Consider the following 25,271-nt stretch of genomic DNA (forward strand, 5'->3'; position numbering starts at 1 on the left):
TTCAGGTAGATAACTCATCTCTCACAGGAGAATCAGAGCCTCAGTCACGCTCCTCTGAGTTCACTCATGAAAACCCCCTGGAGACAAAGAACATTGGATTTTACTCCACCACTTGCCTGGAAGGTAAGTCCAGCTGTCCAGAGAAGGTGCTCCAGTAAAATGGAATATGAATTTAAATCCTAATACAGTATCTCTCAGTCTTTATTAAAAGTGCCTTTTGTTCAGTACTTCCCTCTACAGGGACCAAGGTCTGCCCTTCTTAGAGTTGGATGTCCCTTCTTGTTCTCATACAGGCACTGCCACGGGTATCGTCATCAACACAGGCGACCGAACCATCATTGGGCGGATTGCTTCACTGGCCTTAGGAGTGGGGAATGAAAAGACCCCTATCGCCATTGAGATTGAACACTTTGTCCACATTGTGGCAGGACTGGCTATCTCCATTGGCATCCTCTTCTTCATCATTGCTGTGTCCATGAAGTACCGAGTCCTGGAGTCCATCATCTTCCTCATTGGTATTATTGTGGCCAATGTGCCTGAAGGCCTCCTAGCCACTGTCACCGTAAGTCCCAGGAATCATTGGTCTAGTTCTGTCTGATCTTGAACTAATAATAATGTTGGTATTTGTTAAGCGCTTACTATGTGCAGAGCACTGTTCTAAGCGCTGGGGTAGATACAGGGGAATCAGGTTGTCCCACGTGGGGCTCACAGTCTTCATCCTCATTTTACAGATGAGGTAACTGAGGCACAGAGAAGTTAAGTGACTTGCCCACAGTCACACAGCTGACAGGTGGCAGAGCTGGGATTCGAACTCATGAGCTCTGACTCCAAAGCCCAGGCTCTTTCCACTGAGCCACGATCTTGAACTCTTCAGTCTTGTTGGCTCCTTTCATCACCACTATCAGATGGAGGTGTTGAACACCGAACAAAGCTGCAGAATAACAATAATAATAATAATATTCATAATATTCATACTTGTTAAGTACTTAGTATGTGTTAAGCCCTATATTAAGTGAGGGGGTAGATAGAGGATAATAAGGTTGGACACAGTCCTGTCCACACAAGGCTTACAGTCTTCTTTCCTGATGTACCAAGCCAAGGAAAATCAGTTGTTCCTAGGATCTTGTGCAGACTGAAAAGAGGTTCAAAAGGGACTTCTGAGAAGTCCCCAGTATGGATGAAAGGTCCCCAGTATTTTTTTGAGGGAAGGTTAGAGGTTCCAAAGAGTATATTCAGGTGTCAGAGAGTTCACTTCTAACCATGAGGATAGATGCCTAGGACGGCAACTATCACAATGTTCCTCCATGTGTTTGGAGAGAGAGCCTCCAGCTGGATGAACCATTCATCTGACCTAGTATGACTTACTTTGTAATCTTTGATTCCCATAATTGGAACTGGGAGATTTGGGAATGTACTCCTGTAGAAACACAACATAGCCTAGTAGAAAAAGCCCGGGCCTGGAAGTCAGATTACTTGGGTTCTAATCCTGGCTCTACCATGTGTCTGCTGTGTGGCCTTTGGAAAGTCACTTAACTTCTCTATGCCTCAGTTATCTCACCTGTAAAATGGGGATTAAGACTGTGAACCTTAACTGGGACAGGAACTATGTCCAACCTGATTCTACTCAATAGGAAAAATTAACACCATCAGGTCTGTGCTCCCCAAAGTCACCCCCCGCCCCCCCCAACCCTCTCCTCTACTTCCCCATCCTTCCAGCAGTATCTTCAGAGGAGATCTCCTCCCTCCTCGCAAGTGCCACCCTTCCACCTGTGATTCGGACCCCATTCCCACTCATCTTATAAAAACTATTGCCCCTTCCCCCCTCCCTCCTTAACTTCCACCTTAACCACTCACTCTCCAACGTCTTCTTCCCTCTGTCTTCAAACATGCCCATGTTTCCCATCCTAAAAAAAACCCTCTCTTATCCCACTGCCCCTTCAGTTATTGCCATATCTCCCTCCTACCCTTCCTTTCCAACTCCTAGAACAAGTCGTCTACAGTAGCTGCTTTGAATTCCTCAACTCCAGCTCTCTCCTGGACCCCCTCAATCTGGCTTCCGTCCCCTCCACTCCACCAAAACTGCCTTCTCAAAGGTCACTAATGACCTCCTTCTCACCAAATCCAATTGCTCCTACTCTATCCTAATCCTCCTTGACCTCTCAGCTGCCTGTGACACTGTCAACCATCCCCTTTTCCTCAACACATTATCCAACCTTAGCTTCACAGACTCCCTTCTCTCCTGCTTCTTTCTTATCTCCCTGGCCATTCATTCTCGGTCTCCTTCGTGGGCTCCTCCTCCCCCTCCCATTCTCTAATGCAGGGGTTCCTCTTGGGTCAGTTCTTGGTCCCCTTCTGTTCTCTCATACTCACTGCCTTGGTGAACTCATTCACTCCCACAGCTTCAACTATCATCTCTACGCAGATAACATCCAAGTCTACATCTCCTCCCCTGTTCTTTCTCCTCTCTCCAAGCTCATATCTCTCCTCCTTCAGGACTTCCCCACCTAGATGTCTGCCCACCACCTATAACTCAACATGTCCATGACTGAGCTCCTTATCTTCCCTCCCAAACCCTATCCTCTTCCTGACTTTCCCATCACTGTGGATGGCACTACCATCCCTCTCATCTCACAAGCTCACAACCTTGGTGTCTTCCTTGACTCTGCTCTCTCATTCACTCCACACATCCAATCCATAACCAAAACCTGCCAGTCTCACCTTCACAACATCACCAAGATACTCCCTTTCCTCTCCGTCCAAACTGCTACCTCATTGGTACAAGCTCTCATAATATCCCGACTGGATTATTGTATCAGCATCCTCTTTGATTTCCCATCCTTTCTGTCTCTTCCCGCTTCAGTCTATACTTCACTGTTGCCTGGATTATCTTTCTACAGAAATGCTCTGGGCATGTCACTCCCCTCCTCAAAAACCTCCAGTGGTTGCCTGTCAACCTTCACATGAAGCAAAAACTCCTCACTCTTGGCTTCAAAGCTCTCCATGACTTTGCCCCCTCCTACCTCACCTCCCTTCTCTCCTTCTACAACTATGCCCACACACTCCGCTCCTCTGCTGCTAACATCCTCACTGTGCCTGTCCGCATTGACCCCTGGCCCAAATCCTACTGACCTAGAATTCCTCCCTCCTCACATCTGCCAAACTAACTCTCTCCCTTTTCAAAGCCCTACTGGGAGCTCACCTCCTCCAGGAACCGTCCCCTTCCCTTTCCTTCTGCCCTTCCCCTCCCCTTTCCCCTACTCCCTCCCTCTGCTCTACTCCCTTCCCCTCTCCACAGCACTTGTGTATATTTGTATATATTATTACGCTATTTTATTACTGATGTATATATATCTATGATTCTATTTATCTATTTTAATGGTATTGATGCCTATTTGTTTTGTTTTGTGGTCTGTCTCCCCCTTTTAGACTGTGAGTCCGTTGTTGGGCAGGGATTGTCTTTATGTTTGCGAATTGTGCATTCCAAGCACTTAGTACAGTGCATTGCACAAAGCGCTCAATAAATATGAATGAATAAATGAATGAATGAATGAATCTTGTACCTACCCCAGTGCTTAGTGACTGGCAAAAATGCCATTAGAAAAAAGGGTAGATTTCCTATCTTAAGACACTTTAATTGAAGACTCGCCCTACTGCCTGCTGCAGGTCTCTCAAAAGGCAGGGGGTTGGAATAACTGAACCTAAAGTCCCACCTAAATCTGAGAAGTTCACCAGTCCCAGATGGACACAGTCCCTGTCCCACACAAGTTCAATCTTAAGGTAGAAAAGATGCTTGAATAACAAGTAGCCTTTAAGCTGTGGAAGTTGGGAGATTTTAACAGAGAGGCAGGAGACTTTGGACAATGGAGCATTTGAAAGGCAATGTAAAGGATTTCTTATGTAAAAAGAGAGCACAGGGAGTGCATCCTGGGGACAATCACTTTGGCAGGACTCTGCTCACATCTCCCTTACATGTCCTCACCCAGGATTTCTGTTAAGTGTGACTGTCAAAGGCCCAGGTCTGTTGTTGACTACACCCAAAGATTGACCATGGAAGTATTCCCAGTTATTCATGGGGTCAGTTAGAACTGCCAAAAGGACAAAAAAAATGGAGAAGGATGAAATCTCATGAAAAATAATTGTCTTGTAGCTCTGGAGGCAGTTGTTCTTAGAATTAGATGTCTGATTCCCTCCCCTCCTGTTTCCAGGTGAGCTTGTCACTGACAGCAAAACAGATGGCCAAGAAGAACTGCCTGGTGAAGAACCTGGAGGCAGTGGAGACACTGGGTTCCACCTCCATCATCTGCTCAGACAAGACAGGGACCCTCACTCAGAATAGGATGACCGTGGCCCACCTTTGGTTTGACAATCAGATCTACTTGGCTGATACCAGTGAAGAGCAGACAGGTGAGTCTGGTGTGTCCCCCACAGTGGACATGGATGTGCTGATCAGAAGACAATTCATATATAGAATGGTTGTCAGGCTAGTCCTGTTGAGACTTGTTCTTTTGGGACACCCAGCCCCTGTCTGTCTCATCCTGTCACCTCTCCTTTACCTCACAGTTCATGGTGACCTCCTTCAGATAGCCTTCCTTGATTAACCTCACCCACTCGCCACGCCTTCAGCACAATCTGACCCCATTTCTTTCCTTCAAAGTCATTCTGTCTTTTCTGCTCTATTTGCATCTTTTTATGTGGGTGGTATTTAAGCATGGCTTCTCTCCCCCATCTGATGGTAAGCTTCCTTAAGGGTAGTGGTGGTCTATTCTTTAACATGAAGCTCAAATATGAAGCCTGAGCTAGGTGACCTTGTGAGTGGGCAATAAACTGTCAGGGCTTGTTGACTGACTGAATTAATTTTGCCTCCCAGCTCAAGTCTTTGACCAAAGTTCTGGGACCTGGGCTGCCTTATCTAAAATTATCACCCTGTGCAACCGGGCGGAATTCAGATCGGGTCAGGAAAGCATTCCAATCATGAAGGTAGGTCCTCACAGAGCAAGACCACTGGGGAAGATTCTCTTGATTTTCAAAGATGATAGATTGGGCTTGAACTTTGCTCTGATTTGCCCACAAAACTGCAGGAAATTGAAAGGGAGAGACGCAGAAATCACCCTCTAGAATTGATGGTAGTAAGAGTGGTGTAGTGGCTAGAACAAGAGGTAGGCTAGTCCTAAATCCTGATTACAACTGCCTGATTAAACCACCTCCTATATTCCACTGGCTACAGATGCAGAGAGGTTTGGTTCACTGCTGTTTTAAAGCCATTGAGTACCTCAGTTCAAATGAAAGGCTCATGGTAGAGTGGGATCAGGGAGAAGTGGAGAAAGCTTGTTCCTAATTCATGGGGGTTTTCTTTGGTTCCCAGAAAGTGGTGGTGGGAGATGCTTCTGAAACTGCCCTGCTCAAGTTCTCTGAAGTCATCCTGGGAGATGTGATGGGGATAAGACAGCGAAACCGCAAAGTGTCTGAAATCCCTTTTAATTCAACCAACAAATTCCAGGTATGTTTGAGCTCCTGGCTGGGTTTTCCATCTGTTTCAGGGTGGGTGTCGGGAAGGAGTGGATATTGAACTCACTCTCCACAGGTTGGATGGGTCAAAGCTGAGCCTGTTTGTTGGACAGGTTCTGAATGAGGCTGAGGGTCTTGGCCTTTCAGACTGCCCACTGGAGGTTTTGTTTCCCTGGTTTGTTGTTCTTGGTCTTGGGGAGACAGTTAGGAGATGGCCTTAAACCCTGCTTCCTGCCCTTCTCATCTCCCCACAGTTCTGGACCTCGACTGCTCCAGTGCTCTTGATCTGACTTTGTGCTCTCTGAGAGGTGGGAAACAGTACTGGGAGGGGCACACTGTGGGGTGATAACACCTAGTCCCAGAATCCTTCTACACTGTATGAGGCCCTTCTGCTGAGGTTTCCTTACAGCGCATCTCTATAGTGATGTCCCATAAGCTCTTCAAGCTCAAGATACTTAAACCTAAACTCTTTATCTTTCCTTCCAAACCCACTCTTCCTCTGAACTTTCCCATTAGTCAACAACATCATCAGCTTCCCTATTGCAGAAGCCACACTTTGGTTTATCCTTTGCTCCTTACTATCTTTCAACTCTCTCATTCAGCCATTGTGAAATCCTACCGGCTTTTCCTTCACAGCATTTCCAATCCACCCTTTCCTCTCTATCCATCATCAGTGGTATTTATTGAGTGCTTACTGTGTACAGAGCACTGTACTAAGTGCTTCGGAGAGTATAATAAAGCAGGGTTGTATTGTTGTAACATTCCCTGCCCATAATGAGCTTACAGTTTAGAGGAGGAGACAAACATTAATATAAATAGATAATATATAATAGGCTCTCCATCACCCTGCCCTTCTACTTTTCCTCCCTTCTCTCTTTCTACTGCCACCCCACACGCTCCTCTGCCCCCACTCCTCATGTCCCCTGTTCTCGCCTATCCCACCGCCGACCCCTGGACCACGTCCTCCCGCAGTGCTGGAATGCCCTCCCTCCTCATCTCCGCCAAACTAATTCTCTTTCCCTCTTCAAAACCCTACTTAAAGCTCACCTCCTCCAAGAGGCCTTCCCAGACTGAGCTCCCCTTTTCCCTCTGCTCCCTCTACCCCCCGACCTCTCTGCAGCTAACCCTCTTCTCCCCCTTTCCTCTGCTCCTCCCCTCTCCCATCCATCCCCTCAGCACTGTACTCGTCCGCTCAACTGTATATATCTTCATCACCCCTAATTATTTTGTTAATGAGATGTACACACCTTGATTCTATTTATTTGCTATTGTTTTAATGAGATGTTCTTCCCCTTGATTATATTTATTGCCATTGTTCTTGTCTGTCTGTCTCCCCCGATTAGACTGTCAGCTCATCAAAGGGCAGGGACTGTCTGTATCTGTTACCGATTTGTACATTCCAAGCACTTAGTACAGTGCTCTGCACATAGTAAGCGCTTAATAAATACTATTGAATGAATGAATAAGTGCTGTAGGGCTAAGGGTGGGGTGAACATCAAATGCCCAGTGGTCACAGATCCAAATGCAGAGATGATGCAGAAGGGAGAGGGAACTGGGGAAAAGAGTTTAATTGGGAAAGGCCTTTTGGAGGAGATAGATGTGACCTTAATAAAGCTTTGAAGCTGGGGAGAGTGGTAGCCTAGATATATGGAAGGTGAAGGACTTCTGGACTTCTGGGACGATATGGGAAAGGTATTGTGGTAAAATAGACAAAATTGGAACACAGTGAGCGAACTGGCACTAGAGGAGTGAAATTCATGGGCTAAGTAGGAGGTCAGTGAGGTAAGGTAGGAGAACGAGTTGATTGAGTGCTTTAAAGACATTGTAATGTGTTTCTGCTTGATGCTTTAAGCCAATGGTAAGGATTTCTGTTTGATGAAGAGGTGGATAGGCAACTGCTGGGGTTCTTGAGGAGTGGGGAGACAAGGACTTGACTCTTTTAGAAAAAATATCTGTGCAGCAGAGTGAAGTTTGGATTGGAATGGGGAGAGACAGGGGGGCAGGGAAGTCAGCGAGGAGGCAGATGCAGTAATCAAGGCAGGATAGAATAAGTACTTGATTAGCATAGTAGCTTTTTGGGTGGAGACAAAAGGGTAGATTTTAGCAATATTGTGAAAGTAGAACCAACAATATTTGGTGAGATTAAATATGTGGGTTGAATAAGAGAGATGAGGTTACAGCATTGTGAGATAGGGAAGACAGTGGTATTGTCTACAGTGATGGGAAACGGGGGAGGACAGGGTTTAGGTGAGAAGATAAGGAATATCCAAACTTCACCACCTGATTCAGCTCAAGTTACCTCCTGACTAGACTAGAATATGATTTTCTTAGCTGAAACGCTTCCTCACTAAACTCCATATTCTCAGTGCTTCTCTTTCCAGTTGATGCTTAACTCTGTTTGACTATTTTTTTTTTTAGATTGTCCTTCTGCTCATGTCATTTTACTCTTCAGAAACCTCCAATGGTTGCCCATTCCTCTCTGGGTCAAGCAGAATTCCAGGCAATAGGCTTCAAGGCCTCCGTCAGTCTCCCTCTTATTTATTAGCTCTAATCTCCAACTGGCACTGTTTTCTCCTCCCAAACTAATCTTTTCTTTAAGCCCTCTCCTTCCTCTGATCTTTTTCAGGCCCTCTGCTCCACACCCACCTGAACCTAGCTTTCCTAATCTTCAAGTCCTCCAGGAGTCAAGAGCGTGGCTTAGTGGAAAAGCACGGACTTGGGAGTAAGAGGTCATGGGTTTTAATCTCAGATCCACCAACTTGTCAGCTCTGTGATTTTGGGCAAGTCATTAACTTCTCTGTGCCTCAGTTTATTCATCTTGTAAATGGGGATTAAGACTAAACCTCACATGGGACAACCATGAAAACCTTGTACTACCCAGCATTTAGAACAATGCTGGCACATAGTAAGTGCTTAATAATACCATCAAAATTTATATTATTTATTATTATGTTATTCTCTGATTAAGCTCCAACCTTCCCCAGTTGTATAATCCAATGCTTGCCCTTAGCACTTACATTTTTTGCCAACCTTAGCACTTATGCATATTTGAAACTTAAATGTACTTACACTTATTTATTATTATACTAATTATTACTTGTATCATTATTTATTAATAGTAGTATTTTTAGCTCTTACTATATGCCCACTGTGGCAGATGAACTGTGTCTGGAACTGATTCTGTTTTTTCCTTATGTTCTAGTTCAGGGAGTGTGGTTCATGAGGGATATGGTGGATGTTTTCTTTTTACTGCCAGGGAGGTGCTTGGCCTAAACCCATTAGCAATAAGGATGGTGAAGGTAGGATAGTCCACTGCACTCACTTGCCCTTTTTTACTCCACCCAGCTCTCCATTCATGAGACTGAAGCCCAGGATGACAGACGCCTCCTGCTGGTGATGAAAGGGGCTCCTGAGCGGATCCTGGAGAGGTGCAGCACAATCATGATCAATGGACAGGAGCAGCCACTGGATGAAGGCACTAGGGAAACCTTCCAGATGGCATACTTGGAACTGGGTGGCCTAGGGGAGAGAGTGCTAGGTATGTTGAACCTGGATGGTAGTGGAATAGGGATTGTTGCCATTGCAGTGTGAAGTCTCACAGACTTCCTGTCTGTGGGAGTTGTTAAACCCCTGGGTGGGTTACCAAGGGTTTATGGATTGCTCTTCGAATAGATTAGATCTCAAGGTATCTGGATAATTTGGAATTTCTGCTTGGAGGCATGGGAATGGATCTCTTAGTCACACCTAGGCCCAGAATTCTAGAATTTTTTAGTTTCCTGAATTGGACTTTAGTTAACCTAGAATGATGATAAGCTTAATAGAGAAGCTGGTGAGAATATGAAATTGTTCGAAAGTTTTCAGGTAAGCTAAACTGTTCAAAATCATCCAGAAAGGACTTGAGCGCCTCTTCTGGGGAACACGACTTAAAGGACTCATGAAGTTAAAGGTCACCCTTTCACCTCCCACCTACACTCTGCCCCACACACTTCAGGAAAAGAATTGTGAGGCTTAATGCACTAGTGGGGCATAAATAACCAGTGATTCTATTGTGGGCTACACAATGGTTCATCAAGCCCCCCTATCCTGTCTTCAATAGTGACATTGTTATATCATGAGGGCAGGAACTATGTTTTTATGGTATGCTCCCAAGCACTAGTTCTGTACAATACAGCTTAAGTCAATGATGATAATGATGGTTACAATGATTGGAACAAAAGTGTGATAGTAACCCTTCTTGAAGTCTGTTTTCATGATTAGGGGCTTACTAATTTCCTTAACACTTATAACTTCCCATCTAGTAATTGATTTTGATCTCCAAATCCATCTTGGCTTTTTGTGGTACTGAATCAAATTATACTTTACCACACATTGGGTGAAGAAGTGTTTTCCTTTCTCTTTCTAAAACCGGCCATCTTCATAGTTCAGTGGATGTCCCCTTGTCTGACTGGGATTTGATGAACAACAATTCTGTGTTCACTCTCAGCCTTGGCCTTTCCAGACTTAAGAATCCTAATCTTTTGGTCTATTCTCATTTAGAAGATTGCTCAGCCCTTGACCATCTTAATGGCCTAAGGGAGCCAATTAATCTTCCTCTTCTCCCCTTGGTTTTTCTTCCTGTTGATCTTGTCTCACATCTCCTTTCTTCCAGGTTTCTGTCATCTGTACCTACCAGAGGATGAGTTTCCGAACAGCTACTCCTTCAATACAGAAACCATGAACTTCCCTACCTCTAATCTCTGCTTTGTGGGGCTCCTGTCCATGATTGATCCTCCTCGATCCACTGTTCCTGATGCTGTCACCAAGTGCCGCAGTGCTGGGATCAAGGTAGAATAATCTAGCCTGTTTAGGTGAATAACAAACACCCTCACTTGGTCATTTTCTCTTCTCTCTGGAAGGGTTTACGTCCAGTCAAAAACTAAAAGAAGTTGCTATTTGGTTTTCTTTTGGTATTCAGCCAGAATTATTGTGTCCATTTACTGATCACCAGGAGCCTTGAAGACTAGGCCCCTTCCTTGCATTCCTTACAACTCCATTTCAGTGTCCAAGATCACTACCATGTCACTTGCCTCTATATTTAGAAGATTTAAGATGACCTACAGTTTCTATAAGATTATTAGCTCCTTATGGGCAGGAATCATGCCTATCTCTGTTGTGCTCTTTCAAGCACTTAATACAGCACTATAGGGGCTCAATAAATAGTTTTGCTTGTTTGTCTTCTTGATTGTCCTGGCTCCCAGGTCTTTCAGGAAGGTAGTGGCATCAGAGAGAGGGCCTTTCTAATGACATAAGAAGAGCAGAGGCAGGAATCTGGTGCAGTACTGGGAGACTGAGTACAAATAGTTGGCTGGTTTCTCTGCAATCAGCCTTCAACTAAAGCCAGAGTAGTCACGTGGGCTTGCCACTCCTTCTTTCAACTCCATTTTTGCCCTCTTCTTTTCAGGTTATCATGGTTACTGGCGATCATCCAATCACAGCAAAAGCCATCGCCAAAAGCGTGGGCATCATTTCTGCTAACAGTGAGACAGTAGAGGACATTGCAAAGCGCCTCAACATTCCTGTGGAGCAGGTCAACAAAAGGTAGGGGTCCAGCCACAGTGGTACATCCTAACTCTGAAATGCTGATTTTAAGCCAGCCTAGGGTACCGTTTTGTTCTCACAGTTCAGCTGTATATGCATCTAAGACATGGATCCTTGCCCTTTCACCCTTTAAATGGACTTACCCATTCTCCCTTCCACGTTGATCCTATGCTGATCTGAACATTTGTTTGCTTGGTGAACTTCTTTCATAAATTAGCACTTTTCTTCTGATGAGTTCAGTAGAGCTGGCATACCAACTATGTTCTTTGAAGTAGGTCAGGATTACTACTTCCCAGTTTACAAGCAAGACAAAAAAGGCAGGGAGAATCTAAGAGATTTTCCCATAGACTCAACAATTCATTGGAGAACATCCTGGCAGAGTCATCAGATTGTAAACTCTCTGAAGAACAGGGACCTTGTCTACTTCAAATCTGTGTCTTATCTCCCAGCATTTAGTACAGCGCTCTGCCCACAGTAAGTACTTAATAAATACTAATTCAAGAAGGGTAGTAACTAGGCTGATTTTCAACCTGAATCAAACCACTTATAGAGTCTGTGGGTCAGAGGAATTTGTTTAGGACAACTGGAGAAGAAAGATAGTTGACTGGGTGACAACTTCCCTCAATTACAAGTTTTATCTGCAGCTCTCTATCTAGCAAGAAAGTTGGATTCCTTGATGTCAGAGATTTAGGAGCTGTATCCAATCATAAGGCTTATGGCTAGTGGCCACCCACACACATGTGGCCCTCTCCCTGGGGTTGACCTTCTGCCTCACCTGGGTTCCCCTTGCTCCTGTAGGGATGCCAAAGCTGCTGTGGTGAATGGAATGGAGTTGAAGGACATGAGCTTGGAGCAGCTGGACGAACTCTTGGTTAACCATTCGGAGATTGTCTTTGCCCGCACATCTCCCCAGCAGAAGTTGATCATCGTGGAGGGCTGTCAGAGACAGGTAGGGGGTCAACCCAGGGACTTCTCTTCCCTCATCCCTGCCTCCCTCAGTTTTTCTCTCCTGGACATTCCCTCTATTGACTTTAGAAAACTAAGGTTTTTTATCCCTCTAGCCAAACTTACACATTTTTAATGGAAGGAGGAAAACAGCTGAGCTTAGATTCTGAGATGCTCCTTCAGGGACAGGAACCCCATCTCTGTGGTGCCTATCTCTAAACACCCTTCCTGGTTCTTGACTCCATCTTCATCCAGTTTGTAAAGATTCTCAGCTCTTTCCCTTCTCAAGATCTGGAATGGTTCTGCCTTCAAAACTGTCCGTAGGAGATTGGAACTTTTTGAGCTATTTGGAAAATCAGTTCAGCCTAATGGAAAGAACATAGGACTGGGACTCAGAGGACCTGGGTTATAATCTCAGCCTCGCCACTTGCCTGCTGTATGATCTTGGGCAAGTCACTTAGTTTCCATGGGCCTTAGTATCCTTCTCAGTAAAATGGGCATTTAATCTCTGTTTTCCCTCCTAATTAAGACAGAGCCTCAAGTGGGACAGGTATTGTCTTTACTTGATTGTTTTGCATCTACCCCAGCACTTAGTCCAGTCCTTGGTCCATAGTAAGTGGTGAACAAATTCTGCAATTATTATTATTGAGCTGAAGTCAGTAGGCAGGTGCCTGAGTAATTTTCCACTTTGAATCATCTCAGGATGCAGTTGTGGCAGTGACCGGTGATGGAGTCAATGATTCCCCAGCTCTGAAGAAGGCAGACATTGGAATTGCAATGGGTATTTCAGGTTCAGATGCAGCCAAAAATGCAGCTGACATGGTTCTGCTGGATGACAACTTTGCCTCCATAGTCACAGGTGTAGAGGAAGGTAAGCACAATTTCTCCCCCACCCCCCGGGGTGTCTGGAGTCCTGGGATTGACAGTCAGGAATGCCTCAGAATGATGGCAGTCCCTTGTAGGAGAATTTCCTTCTCCTAGGTCGTCTGATCTTTGACAATCTGAAGAAGACCATTGCATATACCCTGACCAAGAACATCGCTGAGCTCTGCCCCTTCCTCATTTTCATTATGGCTGGCATCCCGCTGCCCATTGGCACCATCACCATCTTGTTCATCGATCTTGGCACTGACATTGTAAGTGGACATTAGGTTGAGAACAAGAGGCCAGGGTCAATGGGGTAGGTGGAATGGAGAATTGGCAATGGAAACCCATCCTGTGACCAATTAACTCCAGAGATGACTATAGAATGATGGCCTGGATGACCTTTTATGGAGTTGACTGTAAAGATTAAATGATTTCCCCTCCCCTACCAATCCTGTAGACAGCATCACCATCCTCCCTGTCTCACATGCCCAGAACCTTGACATTATCCTCAACTCCTCTCCCTTGTCATCTCTCTCATACCTCATACAGTCTGTCATCAAATCCTGTTGGTTCTACCTTCAAACATAACTAAAACCACCCTTTCCTTTCCATCCAAACTGCTACTATGCTGATTCAAACACCTATCCTATCTTGCCTTGATTACTCTACATCAGCCTCCTTGCTGACTTCCCTGCCTCCCATCTCTCCCCACTCCAATCCATACTTCACTCTTCTGCCCACATCATTTTTCTACACAACTGTTCAGCCCATGTTTCCCCTCTCCTCAAGAACCTCCAGTGGTTGCCCAGCCACCTCTGCATCAGACAGAAACACATTGCCGTTGGCTTTAAAACACTCAATCACCTTGGTCCCCTCCCCCTCGTTGATTTCCTACTACAACCCAGTCCAGTCACTTCACTCCACTAACGACAACCTAATCACTGTACATCTTGATTTCATCTATTACGGTGCCTACTCCTTGCTCACATTCTCCCTCTGGCCTAGAACTCCCTTTTCCTTCATAACAAACAGGCCACCACTCTGGGACCTTCAAAGCTTTACAACTCACATCTCCTCCAAGAGACCTTCCCTGACTAAGCCCTCATTTCCCCTCCCTGTTGTCCTTCTGCATATCTCTGGCACTAGGATTTTTACCCTTTAAGCACTTGATATTCACCCCACCCTCAGAGCCACAACACCTATGTACATAGCCATAATTTATTTTGATATCTTTCTCCCCCTATAGACTATAAGCTCCTTGTTGTCAGGGAACATGTTTGCCAAGTCTGTTGTATTGTGCTCCCCCATGTGCTTAGGACAATGATCTGAGCAAAGCAAATGTTGAATAAATACCATTGTTTGATTGATTGATTGAATTAATCTCTCCAAATGCTCCTGTTCTTCTCCCTCTCTCCCTATTTCAAGTCCCGGGTCTCAGTTTTCCCACGTCTAAAATGATCTTGAAATATGTCCTTTTCCACTGGGTTTGCTGCCTTCCAGTGCAACTTGCTAAAGTATCTAAACATCTAAGGGCCTCCAGGATACACCCCATTGTTCTAAACATAAGAACACAGCTTTATGTGCTGTTAGGAAATAAAGGTTACCTATTGATGTTCTGCCAATATGTCAATGGGAAAAGAACTTAGGTTTTGACATGGTTTCTCTCCTCCCTGTTTTCTCTCCCCAACAGATTCCCTCAATTGCCCTGGCCTATGAGAAAGCTGAAAGTGACATCATGAACCGGAAGCCACGTCACAAGAAGAGAGACAGATTGGTGAATGAGCAGCTAGCCATTTACTCCTACTTGCACATTGGTAGGCTGAGGCCACTCCTGCCTCTCTCTCTTCAACTCCTGGGAGGGCTGGCCAATTGGGTTCCTGTTAAAATCCATGACATTCTCCCTCCTTGTCTCCTAGGAATCATCCAAGCCATTGGAGCCTTTCTGGTGTACTTCACTGTCTATGCAGAGCAGGGTTTCAGGCCTGAACGGCTCATTGGCTTGCGAGTAGAATGGGAAAAGGACAGTTTAAATGACCTGGAAGACAGCTATGGACAGGAATGGGTAAGGGGAACAGGGGCGGGATTCCCTGCTAGGCTCACCATCTGCCACTACTGGGGCCTGGCTGGGTCTTCAACTTGCCTCTCTGGGCCTGACTGTGTTGAGCTGTGCCCAGACAATGACATGATGTCCTCTACCGCCTCACCAGTTGTGCAGTGGGAACCTGAATCTCTGCCCAGTTCACTGTTCACATAAATGCTTTTGCAATGACTTTAGCTATGATTGGATGACAATTTCAGCCCTGTCAGTCAGTCAATCAGTGGTATTTATTTGAGTGGTTACTGTGTATTCAGTACTTGGGATACAATAGAATAAGACATAATCCCTGCCCTCAAGGATTTTTCAACCTGTTCTTCTAACTCCAGTTTTGCCCTCTCCTTCAAGTTATCTTTTAAGGCAGCCCACATCACTGGAATTAAATAATTGCCCATAACCCTTCAAAGAGTTTCAGACTCTCCCTGCCTTAACCCATAGCTCCTTCACTGCAAAGCTCCTCAGGTTCAGAACAACTTGCCTTTCTGAGTTAGGCCTTCTACCCCTACTCCAGGAAGACCTCAGTGAAAGAGGGCAGCGATCAATCAATCTACCCAAGAGCTTAGAATAGTGCCTGGCACATAGTAAGGGCTTAACAAATACTATAAAAAAATCAATCAGTGACATTTATTGAGTGCTTACCGTGTGTAGAGCACTCTACGAAGCACTTGGGAAAGTACAAAACAAAAGAATTGGTAGATGTGATTCCTGCCCACAAGGAGCTCACAGTCTACAGAGAGAGACAGACATTAAAATAGATTATGCAGAGAGGAGATAGAAGAGAATAAAAATTTGCAAAAGTATTGAAGGGTTGGCATGAGTATCAACATTCCTAAGGGGTACACAGCCAAGTGCACAGTCAGTGCAGAGGGGAGGACAGATAGGGGAAATAAAAGGCTTATTCCTGGGAAGACCTTTTAGAGGAGATGTGATTTTAGGAAGCTGTTGAAAGTGAGGTGAGTGGTAGATGGTCAGATATGAAGGGGAAGGAAGTTTCAGGCCTGAGGGTTGGTTGCAGGGTATTCAAGATCGAGGAAGAGGCACTGGTATTAGAAGAGCAGAGTGTGCAGGTTGACATAGTAGAAGATCAGTAAGGCTAGGCATAAGAGAGAGAGGTGATTGAATGCCTTAAAGTCTACAGAGAGAAGTTTCTGTTTGATGCAGAGGTGAATGGGCAACCACTGGAGGTTTTTGAGGGGTGGGGAGATATGAACTGAATGGTTTTTCAGAAAAAATGATTCAGGTGGCTGAGTGAAGTATGAACTCTAGACTGTAAGCTCGTTGTGGGCAAGGGATGTCACTGTTATACTGTTATGTTATATTCTCCCAACTGCTTAGTACAGTGCTTTGCACACAGCAAGTGTCCACTAAGCATGATTGACCGACTGCCTGAAATGATAAGTGATAAGTGCCAAGTTCTCCAGAATCAACCCTGCCAACTGACCCTTGTGTCTGCCTTTTTCCCTACATTTCTTCTCAGACACGTTATCAGCGCAAGTACCTGGAATGGACGGGCTACACAGCCTTCTTCGTTGGCATTATGGTTCAACAGTTAGCAGATTTGATCATCAGGAAGACCCGAAGGAATTCCATCTTCCAGCAAGGTCTTTTCAGGTAAACGATGTGCTGAGTCCCATCAGGGCCAGAGGTCAAGCAAATCTGATCCCCTGCGTGAATGAGATTATAATGCAATTTTGTAAAATGGAAAGGCATTCACCTCCCCAAGAAGTGTTTCATTGGGGATCCCCATTACCAGAAGGACACTGTGGTTCAGCATGGACTCGTATTCCATTCTTTTGCAGAAATAAAGTCATCTGGATCGGGATCTTTTCCCAGGTGGTCATCGCTTTGATCCTTTCATATGGGCTTGGAAGTGTTGCAGCCTTGAACTTCACAATGCTTCGGTGAGATATGTTTTAATTCAGGAGGAAAGAACTCAGGTCCATTTCACCAAATCTGTGCAGAGGAGTAGCTAGGGGCTGGAAACAACTTGGAGGTGGAGATGGACAAAGAGGTTCTCTGCATCAAGTTATGCAACTCATGATTACACCATTATGGAGTCAAGGGAGGGGATCTGCTGAGCCATAGATAGTCAGGTCATTGGTTTCTAACACATATCTCCCTGTTTGTCTTTCAGGGTGCAGTACTGGTTTGTGGCTGTTCCATATGCCATTTTGATTTGGGTCTATGATGAGGTCCGCAAGCTTCTCATCCGACTTTACCCAGGAAGTAAGTAGCCAGAGGAAGGGTAGGGTTGCATGGTTACAGATTAACACATCAAAAGTTAAATACAGGGATACAAGGAATCATGGGAACCAAATTTCAGAACCTTGTCTCTAATACTTACCTTGGCCAGCTCCATCCAAAGTAAGCTGATCCAGTTTGCCCACCTTGTTGACCACTGTATACCTCCCTTCCTCCTCTCTCGCCCCGCTCCGGTCTATTCTTCACTCTGCTGCCCGGCTCATCTTCCTGCAGAAACGATCTGGGCATGTCACTCCCCTTCTTAAACAACTCCAGTGGTTGCCTATCGACCTCCGCTCCAAACAAAAACTCCTCACTCTAGGCTTCAAGGCTCTCCATCACCTTGCCCCCTCCTACCTCTCCTCCCTTCTCTCTTTCTACCGCCCACCCCGCCGCTCCGCTCCTCTGCCGCCCACCTCCTCACCGTCCTCGGTCTCTCGCCTATCCCGCCGTCGACCCTGGGTCACGTCCTCCCGCGGTCCTGGAACGCCCTCCCTCCTCACCTCCGCCAAACTGATTCTCTTTCCCTCTTCAAAACCCTACTTAAAACTCACCTCCTCCAAGAGGCGTTCCCAGACTGAGCTCCTCTTCTCCTCTACTCCCTCTGCCATCCCCCTTTACCTCTCCGCCAGCTAAGCCCTCTTTTCCCCTTTTCCCTCTGCTCCTCCACCTCTCCCTTCCCATCCCCACAGCACTGTACTCGTCCGCTCAACTGTATATATTTTCGTTACCCTATTTATTTTGTTAATGAATTGTACATCGCCTTGATTCTATTTAGTTGCCATTGTTTTTACGAGATGTTCTTCCCCCTTGACCGCTGTTTAGTGCCATTGTTCTTGTCTGTCCGTCTCCCCCGATTAGACTGTAAGCCCGTCAAACGGCAGGGACTGTCTCTATCTGTTGCCGACTTGTTCATCCCAAGCGCTTAGTACAGTGCTCTGCACATAGTAAGCGCTCAATAAATACTATTGAATGAATGAATAAATATTTTTGACTCTGTAGGCTTTCAATATTTGGTGATTCTTGGTTATTCAGAATATATTTTCTGATTTTTCAGAAGGAAGTTTTGAGAGATTGAAACAATTCAATGAATGCTATGTATGGAGATCAATTCAAACAAGCTCTGGCTTTCTGGCTAATTGGCTTTTCCCTTTTACAGGCTGGTGGGATAAGAACATGTACTACTGAAAGCACCTTGGTCCCCAAGAGAATGATGGCTCATTGGTGACATCCTCCAACAACCTCTCAACAGCCATGCTGGAATTCTCCTGTGCAATATGGACATCATCAAAGTTCCCCATATGAAGAAATCTGTTGGCGAGCTGCCATCTGACATTGTACTGTAAAGCTGAAATGTGGTGATTTGTAGATTATGTATTTTCCCCCCATGTTATTTAAACTGTACATTTCCAGGTAGAAGGGGGAAGGAACAAACCTGTTGTATATAATGAGTAACCACAGTTTTAATGTGACTGTAAAGCATTAACTTGTACTAAGTTTGTAAGACCATTCTGTTGTTTGGTGCAATCTGTGCAGCACCTGAAGGCCTGCAGAAGGCCTATTTAAAGTAAAGGGCATTTAACAAATCCAGCGTCTTGTTATGTAAGGCCCTCTGCCTTTCTTGATTCCTCTGAATGATCCAGGATCCAGAAGTTTGGTTGTACTTCAACAAAGCAGGAGTGGAAAATGTAATGATGACATATGCTGCTCTTTCAATACTTTTCTTTCTAGATCTGGAGAGAGCAGGTAGAAGAAAAGAGTAGGAGGGAACAGGAAGTTTGGGCACCTCAAGAAGCTCAAGATGTGGGAGAGAATGATTCATTCATTCATTCATTCAATCGTATTTACTGAGTGCTTACTGTGTGCGGAGCACTGAACAAAGAACTTGGGAGAGTACAATACAATAATAAGCAGACAGATTCCCTGTCCACATGAAGCTTACAGTCTAGAGATGAGTTTACATGTGATGTTGTATTCATTAAAGATATCATGGATGGAGTTCTTTCACCCTCACTGGCAGGGAAACCCACAGGTACCAATCTGCCCCACAGTCAAACAATCAATGATATTTACTGAGTGCTTATGCTGTGCAAAGCACTGTATTAAATGCTTGAGACAGTACAATAGACTTAGTAAATAAGATCCTTGCCTTTAAGGGGTATCTTGTCTTATGCTGTTGAGTCATGATTCCATTGACACATATATCCCAGAATGCCACATTTTCCATCTGCAAACATTCTGGTAGTGTATCCATAGAGTTTTTTCTTGGTAAAAATACATAAGTAGTTCACCATTGCCGCCTTCTGCACAGTAAACACGAGTCACAGCCCTCGACTCTCTCCCATGCCTCTGCTGCCCAGCACAGGTGAGTTTTGACTTGCAGTAGATTGCCTTCCACTCACTAACCACTGCTTAAGCTAGGAATGGAATGGGTATGCCTCTGCATGACTCTCCCATCCATAGCCCAAACTGGTTGAGTACTGGAAACTAGAGCTGCGATCCTGAGAGGGGTCAAGGAGCAAAGACAGACAAAAATAGATTACAGATTTATTACAGAAGCAGAAGAAGCAAAGTATATGTATGTAGGTACTGTGTTGGTGCCTCTCAGGATTGCCCCTGGAGGGTTTCCAGTCCTCTACCAATCTCGGCTATGGGAGCGAGAGTCAAGCAGAGGCCTACCTATTCCATTCCTAGCTTGGGCAGTGGCTAGCGAGTGGAAGGCAATCTCCTCTAAGTCAAAGCACCCATGCTGGGTAGCAGTGACATGGGAGATAGTCAAGGGCAGAGACTCGAGTTTACTACCTGGAAGGTGGCAATGGAAAACCACTTCCATATTTTTACCAAGAAAACTCTATAGATACAGTACCAGAATGATTGCAGATGGCGAGCAGGGTGTTCTGGTAGAGATGTGTCCGTGGTGTTGCTTGGGTTGGAAACAATTGGACAGCATAAGACAAGACTGTGGTGGTGGGGTGAATACCTAAATACTTGGGGGGGTAAGGACTTAAGTTACAAATGTAAGAAAGAAGGGAGGGAAATGGGTTGGAGAAATGTGGAATTAGGCAGGAAGGCTTCCTGGAGGAAATGTCATTTTAATAAGGCTTTGAAGATTGGGGAGAATTCTTGTCTGTCAGCTTTGGAAAGGACAGGGAGTTCCAGGCAAGAGGGAGGGCATGAGAAAAAGGTCTATAGAGAGAGACAGTTGGTTAAACCACCCCAAATTTCATCCCTTGCCTTGCCACCCTCTGGGTGACTTTTCTCTGTGGAAAGGAGGGAAAGTTTTCTGATCGTCCTGGGACCCTGTCCTAGGCCAACAAGCTTGCTGTGAATTAGGCGGCACTAGGGAAATGGTTGCTGTGGGTTGGTTCAAGCCTGGGACAAAGATCCTCAGAGGTGAAAGGCAGTAGGTAAGTTGCTACAGCCAAACCAGGTTGCCTCCGTAGTTAGAGGAAAAACACACTGCAAAGTGAATCAAGTGCTGATAATAAGATATAGATTGAGCATCAGTTGCTTAGAATAAGCAGCTATTAGCCATCATTGATCCAAAAGGCAAAGCAGAGGAGAGATCAAATATGGTGCTTTGAGGAAAAGGGCAGGAAATAGATACCCTAGACTTTTGGGGCCAGGGTTAAGTTGCTGATGAAGGGCATACAGAACCCTGTATGGCTGTCAGGAAAATGAATTTGCCCAAATGAAAGATAGTTTGATTTTTTTACAGCTTTGAATAATGAGAGACATGGGTGGGGAGGGGTATATGTGGACAGTATGTATGTGTATACTTTCAATTAAACAAATAGCTTAATGGAGCAATTTTCTTGGAAGGGGAGTCAGAATAATTCTTGACCAGTACTTGAACTCAGATGATGCCACTATGAAAGCTTGTCATTCACAAACCTGTTCCACCCTTAGATTTTAGCCTAATTCCTCGCTGAGAAGTTGAAAACACTTTTCTAATAGTGGGTCCAGGGGGAGGCAGTGGTGGGTAGGGAAGGATGGGGAGAAGGAACTAGAGCCTTGGGCCTGATGGTGCTGGGAGATCTCACAATGGGCTCACTTCTACAGTCCCTAACAGTTCCTGAACACTCTCCTCATCTTCATAACTCTAGGGCTTAATGGGTAGAGCATGGGCCTGAGAGTCAGAAGGACCTGAGTTCTAAACCCAGCTCCACCACTTGTCTGTTGTGTGACCTAGGGCAAGTCACTTAACTTCTCCGTGCCTCAGTTACTGCATCTGTTGAGCCCCATGTGGGACATGGACTGTATCTAACCTTGTAATAATAATAGTGATGGTATTTGTTAAGTGCTTACTATGTGCCAAGCACTGATCTAAGCGCTGGAGTAGATAGAAGGTAATCAGGTTGTAAACTGTGGAGTTTACAGTCTTAATCCCCATTTTACAGATGAGGTAACTGAGGCACAGAGAAGTTAAGTGGCTTGCCCAAGGTCACACAGCAGAGAAGTGATAGAAAAAGGATTAGAACCCACATCCTCTGACTCCCAAACCCATGCTCTTTACCTTAAGCCTTGTATCTAGTCCAGTGCTTGTATCTATCCCAGGGCTTAGTCCAGTGTCTGGAACATAGTAAGTGCTTAGCAAATACCATAAAAAAAGGCTTTCCTGGACTAAGCCCTCACTTCTTCTCCCTACTGTCCCCTCTGTGTCAGCTGTGCACTTGATCACATTCCCTGAAAGCACTCTGATACTTCATATTCATGGCACTTATGTGCATATGGTTATACTCTGTTATAGATTTGTAATTTATTTTAATGTCTGTCTTCCCCTATGAACTATAAGCTCGTGGACAGGGATTGTTTCTATTGTATTGTACTTTCTCAAATACTAAGTACAGTGCTCTGCACACAGTAAGTGCTAAATAAATAAAATTGATTGATTCACTGATTAGGGCTGGTTCCATGGGCTGGGAGCCCAGAGTGGCTTGCTTTGCATAGGGCCTTGCTTAGACTTGCATCATTGTTATCCATGATTTTTACTGCGTTGCCCCACTCCTTTCATCAGAGCACTGGGAAGATTTAATAATAATGTTGGTATTTGTTGGTATTTGTTAAGCGCTTACTATGTGCCGAGCACTGTTCTAAGCGCTGGGGTAGACATAGGGGAATCAGCTTGTCCCGCGTGGGGCTCACAGTCTTAATCCCCATTTTACAGATGAGGGAACTGAGGCACAGAGAAGTTAAGTGACTTGCCCACTGTCACACAGCTGACAAGTGGCAGAGCTGGGATTCGAACTCATGAGCCCTGACTCCAAAGCCCATGCTCTTTCCACTGAGCCACGCTGCTTCTCCAAATCCATCTCCTTGTATGACCCGAAAGGTCAATCCGAGAGAGAGACATACCTGTCAAGCAAAGGTTTCAGGTGACCCATTTCACAGATGAGAAAGCTGAGGTAGTGAGTGTTTGACTTTTTTGCTTAAGTAGTTGCCAAGAAACCCAAGAATTAAATGGAAAGAAGAGTCAAGGATGTAGGTATTAATTCCCACTCTAGAGCATCAGACTGGGAATCAGAAGGTCATGGGTTCTAATTCCAGGTCCATGACTTGTCTGCTGTGTGATCTTGGGCAAGTCACTTTACTTCTCTGCATAACCAGATTGTGGCAGCAGGGGGATGGAGAGGCTTGGGCTCAGGGTCTGGGATCTCATTTCCTTGGAGGAAACACAAGTTGGAGGAAATAAGGGGCCAAACCTCTCTTCCCTCCCAAGCTCTTTCCCCAACTAAGCCCTCCTTTCCTCTTTTCCCACTCTCTTCTGCGTTGCTCTGACTCACTCCCTTTATTCACCCCCCCCATCCCAGCACCACAGCATGAGTCCATATCTGTCATTTATTTCTTTCTAAGCTTTCTATTAATCTCTGTCTCCCTCTCTAGACTGTAAGCTCGCCATAGGCAGGGAACATGTCTGTTATTTTGTTCTATCATACACTCCCAAGTGCTTAGTACAGTGCTGTGCACACAGTAAGCACTCAATAAAAATGATTGGCTGGCTGACCTCCCTGGAGGGTGGGCACTCAGTTGTCTGTCTTTTCTATTAAGGCAAATCTGATTAATGAGCCCCTGGTGCTATTTTACTTCTCTGGGCCTCAAGTGCATCATCTATAAAATGGGGATTGAAACGTGGGATTAATATCTTAATAATAATGATTATTATTATTATTTTAGGAGGCAAAGCTCCAACTACTTGCAGACTTGAGGACACCAAAGAGCAGAGGAAGGGAGGGTGGCAGCAGGGCCTGTTCCTTTAAAAATTCCAGTGGTGTACTGTCCAGCTACTGAGAAATGGCCCTGCCCTACTCCAGGCTCAGCTAAACCAGTTGATCCAGCTTTGCCCTGTGTATCTGAACTCCTTGACATCAGCTCTGCTCACTGTCTTGCTTTAGCCTTTTGCACTCTTTTTTCTGCTTCGGACTAGTTCCCTGGTCTGCACCTTCCCTTTTCCTGCTTTCCCCAACCCTGCCCCATTTCTCCCCTCTTCCAGGTCCCTAGAGATTGTCTCTGAGAACAGCAAATACAGGATGAAAGAGTCAGAACATTTGGAGGTTATTCTCAGGGATAGCAAATGCAGGTAAATAGGAAGGAGCCAGAGCAGAAGAAGATTATCTTCAGCAAATAGGGGAGAGAGGAAAATGGGAACAAAGAAGCAAGCAGAGAGAGGAAAAAGTAGGATAAGGGGAACTTCCAGCTGTAAAGGGGAACCCTGGAGAAGACCCTTGGTCACAAAGATGATACCAGACTGGGGGATGGATGGGGAAAAATAAAATCATGCCAGCAATATGTCACCAAGAACCCCGCTCCAAGAGACCACAGAGAAGAGGAGACCCACCCCGGGGAGGAACCAGGGAGGATCATGGGAGGTTGGAGGAGGTAAAAGAGTTTATTGCTTGGTAATCTTTTCTCCCCTTCACTCCAGTGGACAGACCAGGGATCACTGATCAACATGCTGGTGTGGGATAGCTATTTCCGCCTGAATCTGGTAAGCAGTGGCTGTGGATCTCATAGCATGTTGGTTCATTCTTTGGACAAGATCCAGGATATTGGGGTGGTAGCATCAATGGAGGGCAGTTGTCAGTGACAAAGACTACCCTGTAGGTCCCAGGAGGACAGAAGCACTGGGCCAGGGCTGCTATCTGTTCAGGAAGGGATTCAGATCTTCCTTGCTACTTTAGAATGTACATTGGTACTTTCAGACCAAGATCTAGGCCTGATGCTTCCTGGTTTCCCAGGAAAGCAGGCTGGGCCTTGCCAGGGTTACCCTCCTACTGCCAAGCATCACACTTTTTGACACTGATTTGGAGTCCTGGCTTCTTTGTGGGGGCAGAGAGGAAAATGGAATTGAAGGATGAGGAACCTTTCCAGCCTCCAGTCCATTTCCACTGGCTAAATCCTTGAACCCAGCTGGGGAACATGCCACCTTTCCCCCTTTCTGCTAGCCTTCCCGGCCTCTCTTGATTTCTAAAGCTGACTGTTGCCAGGGCTTAGGACACATCAAAGTACATGGGACTGGACACTAGGTAGTCCAGAGTTTATTGGAACAATTTGTGCTGTGTTTAGGGGATTGCAGAGGGCATCACACCTTCATTTCTAGAGTTATGAGTAGAGCACTGTATGAGAATAGAAAGCAGTATTTGATGGGGTCATTTTTCTCAAGGGGCTTCCACCTCTGCCACTTGCCAGCTGTGTAACCTCACGCAGGTTACTTCACTTCTCTGGACCCATTTCTTCATCTATAAAATGGAAGTTCAATTGTTCTCCCTCTCCCTTAGACTCTGAACCTGGATGAGACAAGGACTGTGTTCAACCTGGTTATCTTGACTCTTTTCCACTGCTTAATACAGTGCTTGGTGTAGACAAAGTGCTTAACAAATGCCATCATTATGATGATGATGATGATGGTGATGACAATGATGATGATGATGCTGATGCTGATGCTGCTGCTGATGCAAGGTGATGTGACACTAACTGCAACCCCAGCTCCAGTCACCCAAAGGAGAATCAGATTGCCCAGCAAGGAATATGGAAAAATTCAGCT

At 45.3% G+C, this 25,271-nt stretch overlaps 1 protein-coding gene across 1 annotated transcript in view; it reads left to right on the forward strand.

Moving 5' to 3' along the window:
• LOC100092554 (potassium-transporting ATPase alpha chain 2) overlaps positions 1-18,930 on the forward strand; it is a 30,621-nt gene extending 11,691 nt beyond the window's left edge. Inside the window, 17 exon segments of the mRNA XM_029074425.2 lie at positions 6-123; positions 294-562; positions 4,206-4,404; positions 4,868-4,977; positions 5,363-5,497; positions 8,851-9,043; positions 10,154-10,329; positions 10,946-11,082; positions 11,881-12,031; positions 12,730-12,898; positions 13,009-13,163; positions 14,585-14,708; positions 14,811-14,956; positions 16,467-16,600; positions 16,789-16,890; positions 17,124-17,215; positions 18,390-18,930. Of these exon segments, the coding sequence (XP_028930258.1) occupies positions 6-123; positions 294-562; positions 4,206-4,404; positions 4,868-4,977; positions 5,363-5,497; positions 8,851-9,043; positions 10,154-10,329; positions 10,946-11,082; positions 11,881-12,031; positions 12,730-12,898; positions 13,009-13,163; positions 14,585-14,708; positions 14,811-14,956; positions 16,467-16,600; positions 16,789-16,890; positions 17,124-17,215; positions 18,390-18,418 (2,439 nt within the window). The 3' untranslated portion in view covers positions 18,419-18,930.
• The last annotated feature ends 6,341 nt before the right edge of the window (positions 18,931-25,271 follow it).

Source organism: Ornithorhynchus anatinus, chromosome 11, assembly GCF_004115215.2.
Source record: "Ornithorhynchus anatinus isolate Pmale09 chromosome 11, mOrnAna1.pri.v4, whole genome shotgun sequence".
Lineage (NCBI taxonomy): Eukaryota > Metazoa > Chordata > Mammalia > Monotremata > Ornithorhynchidae > Ornithorhynchus > Ornithorhynchus anatinus.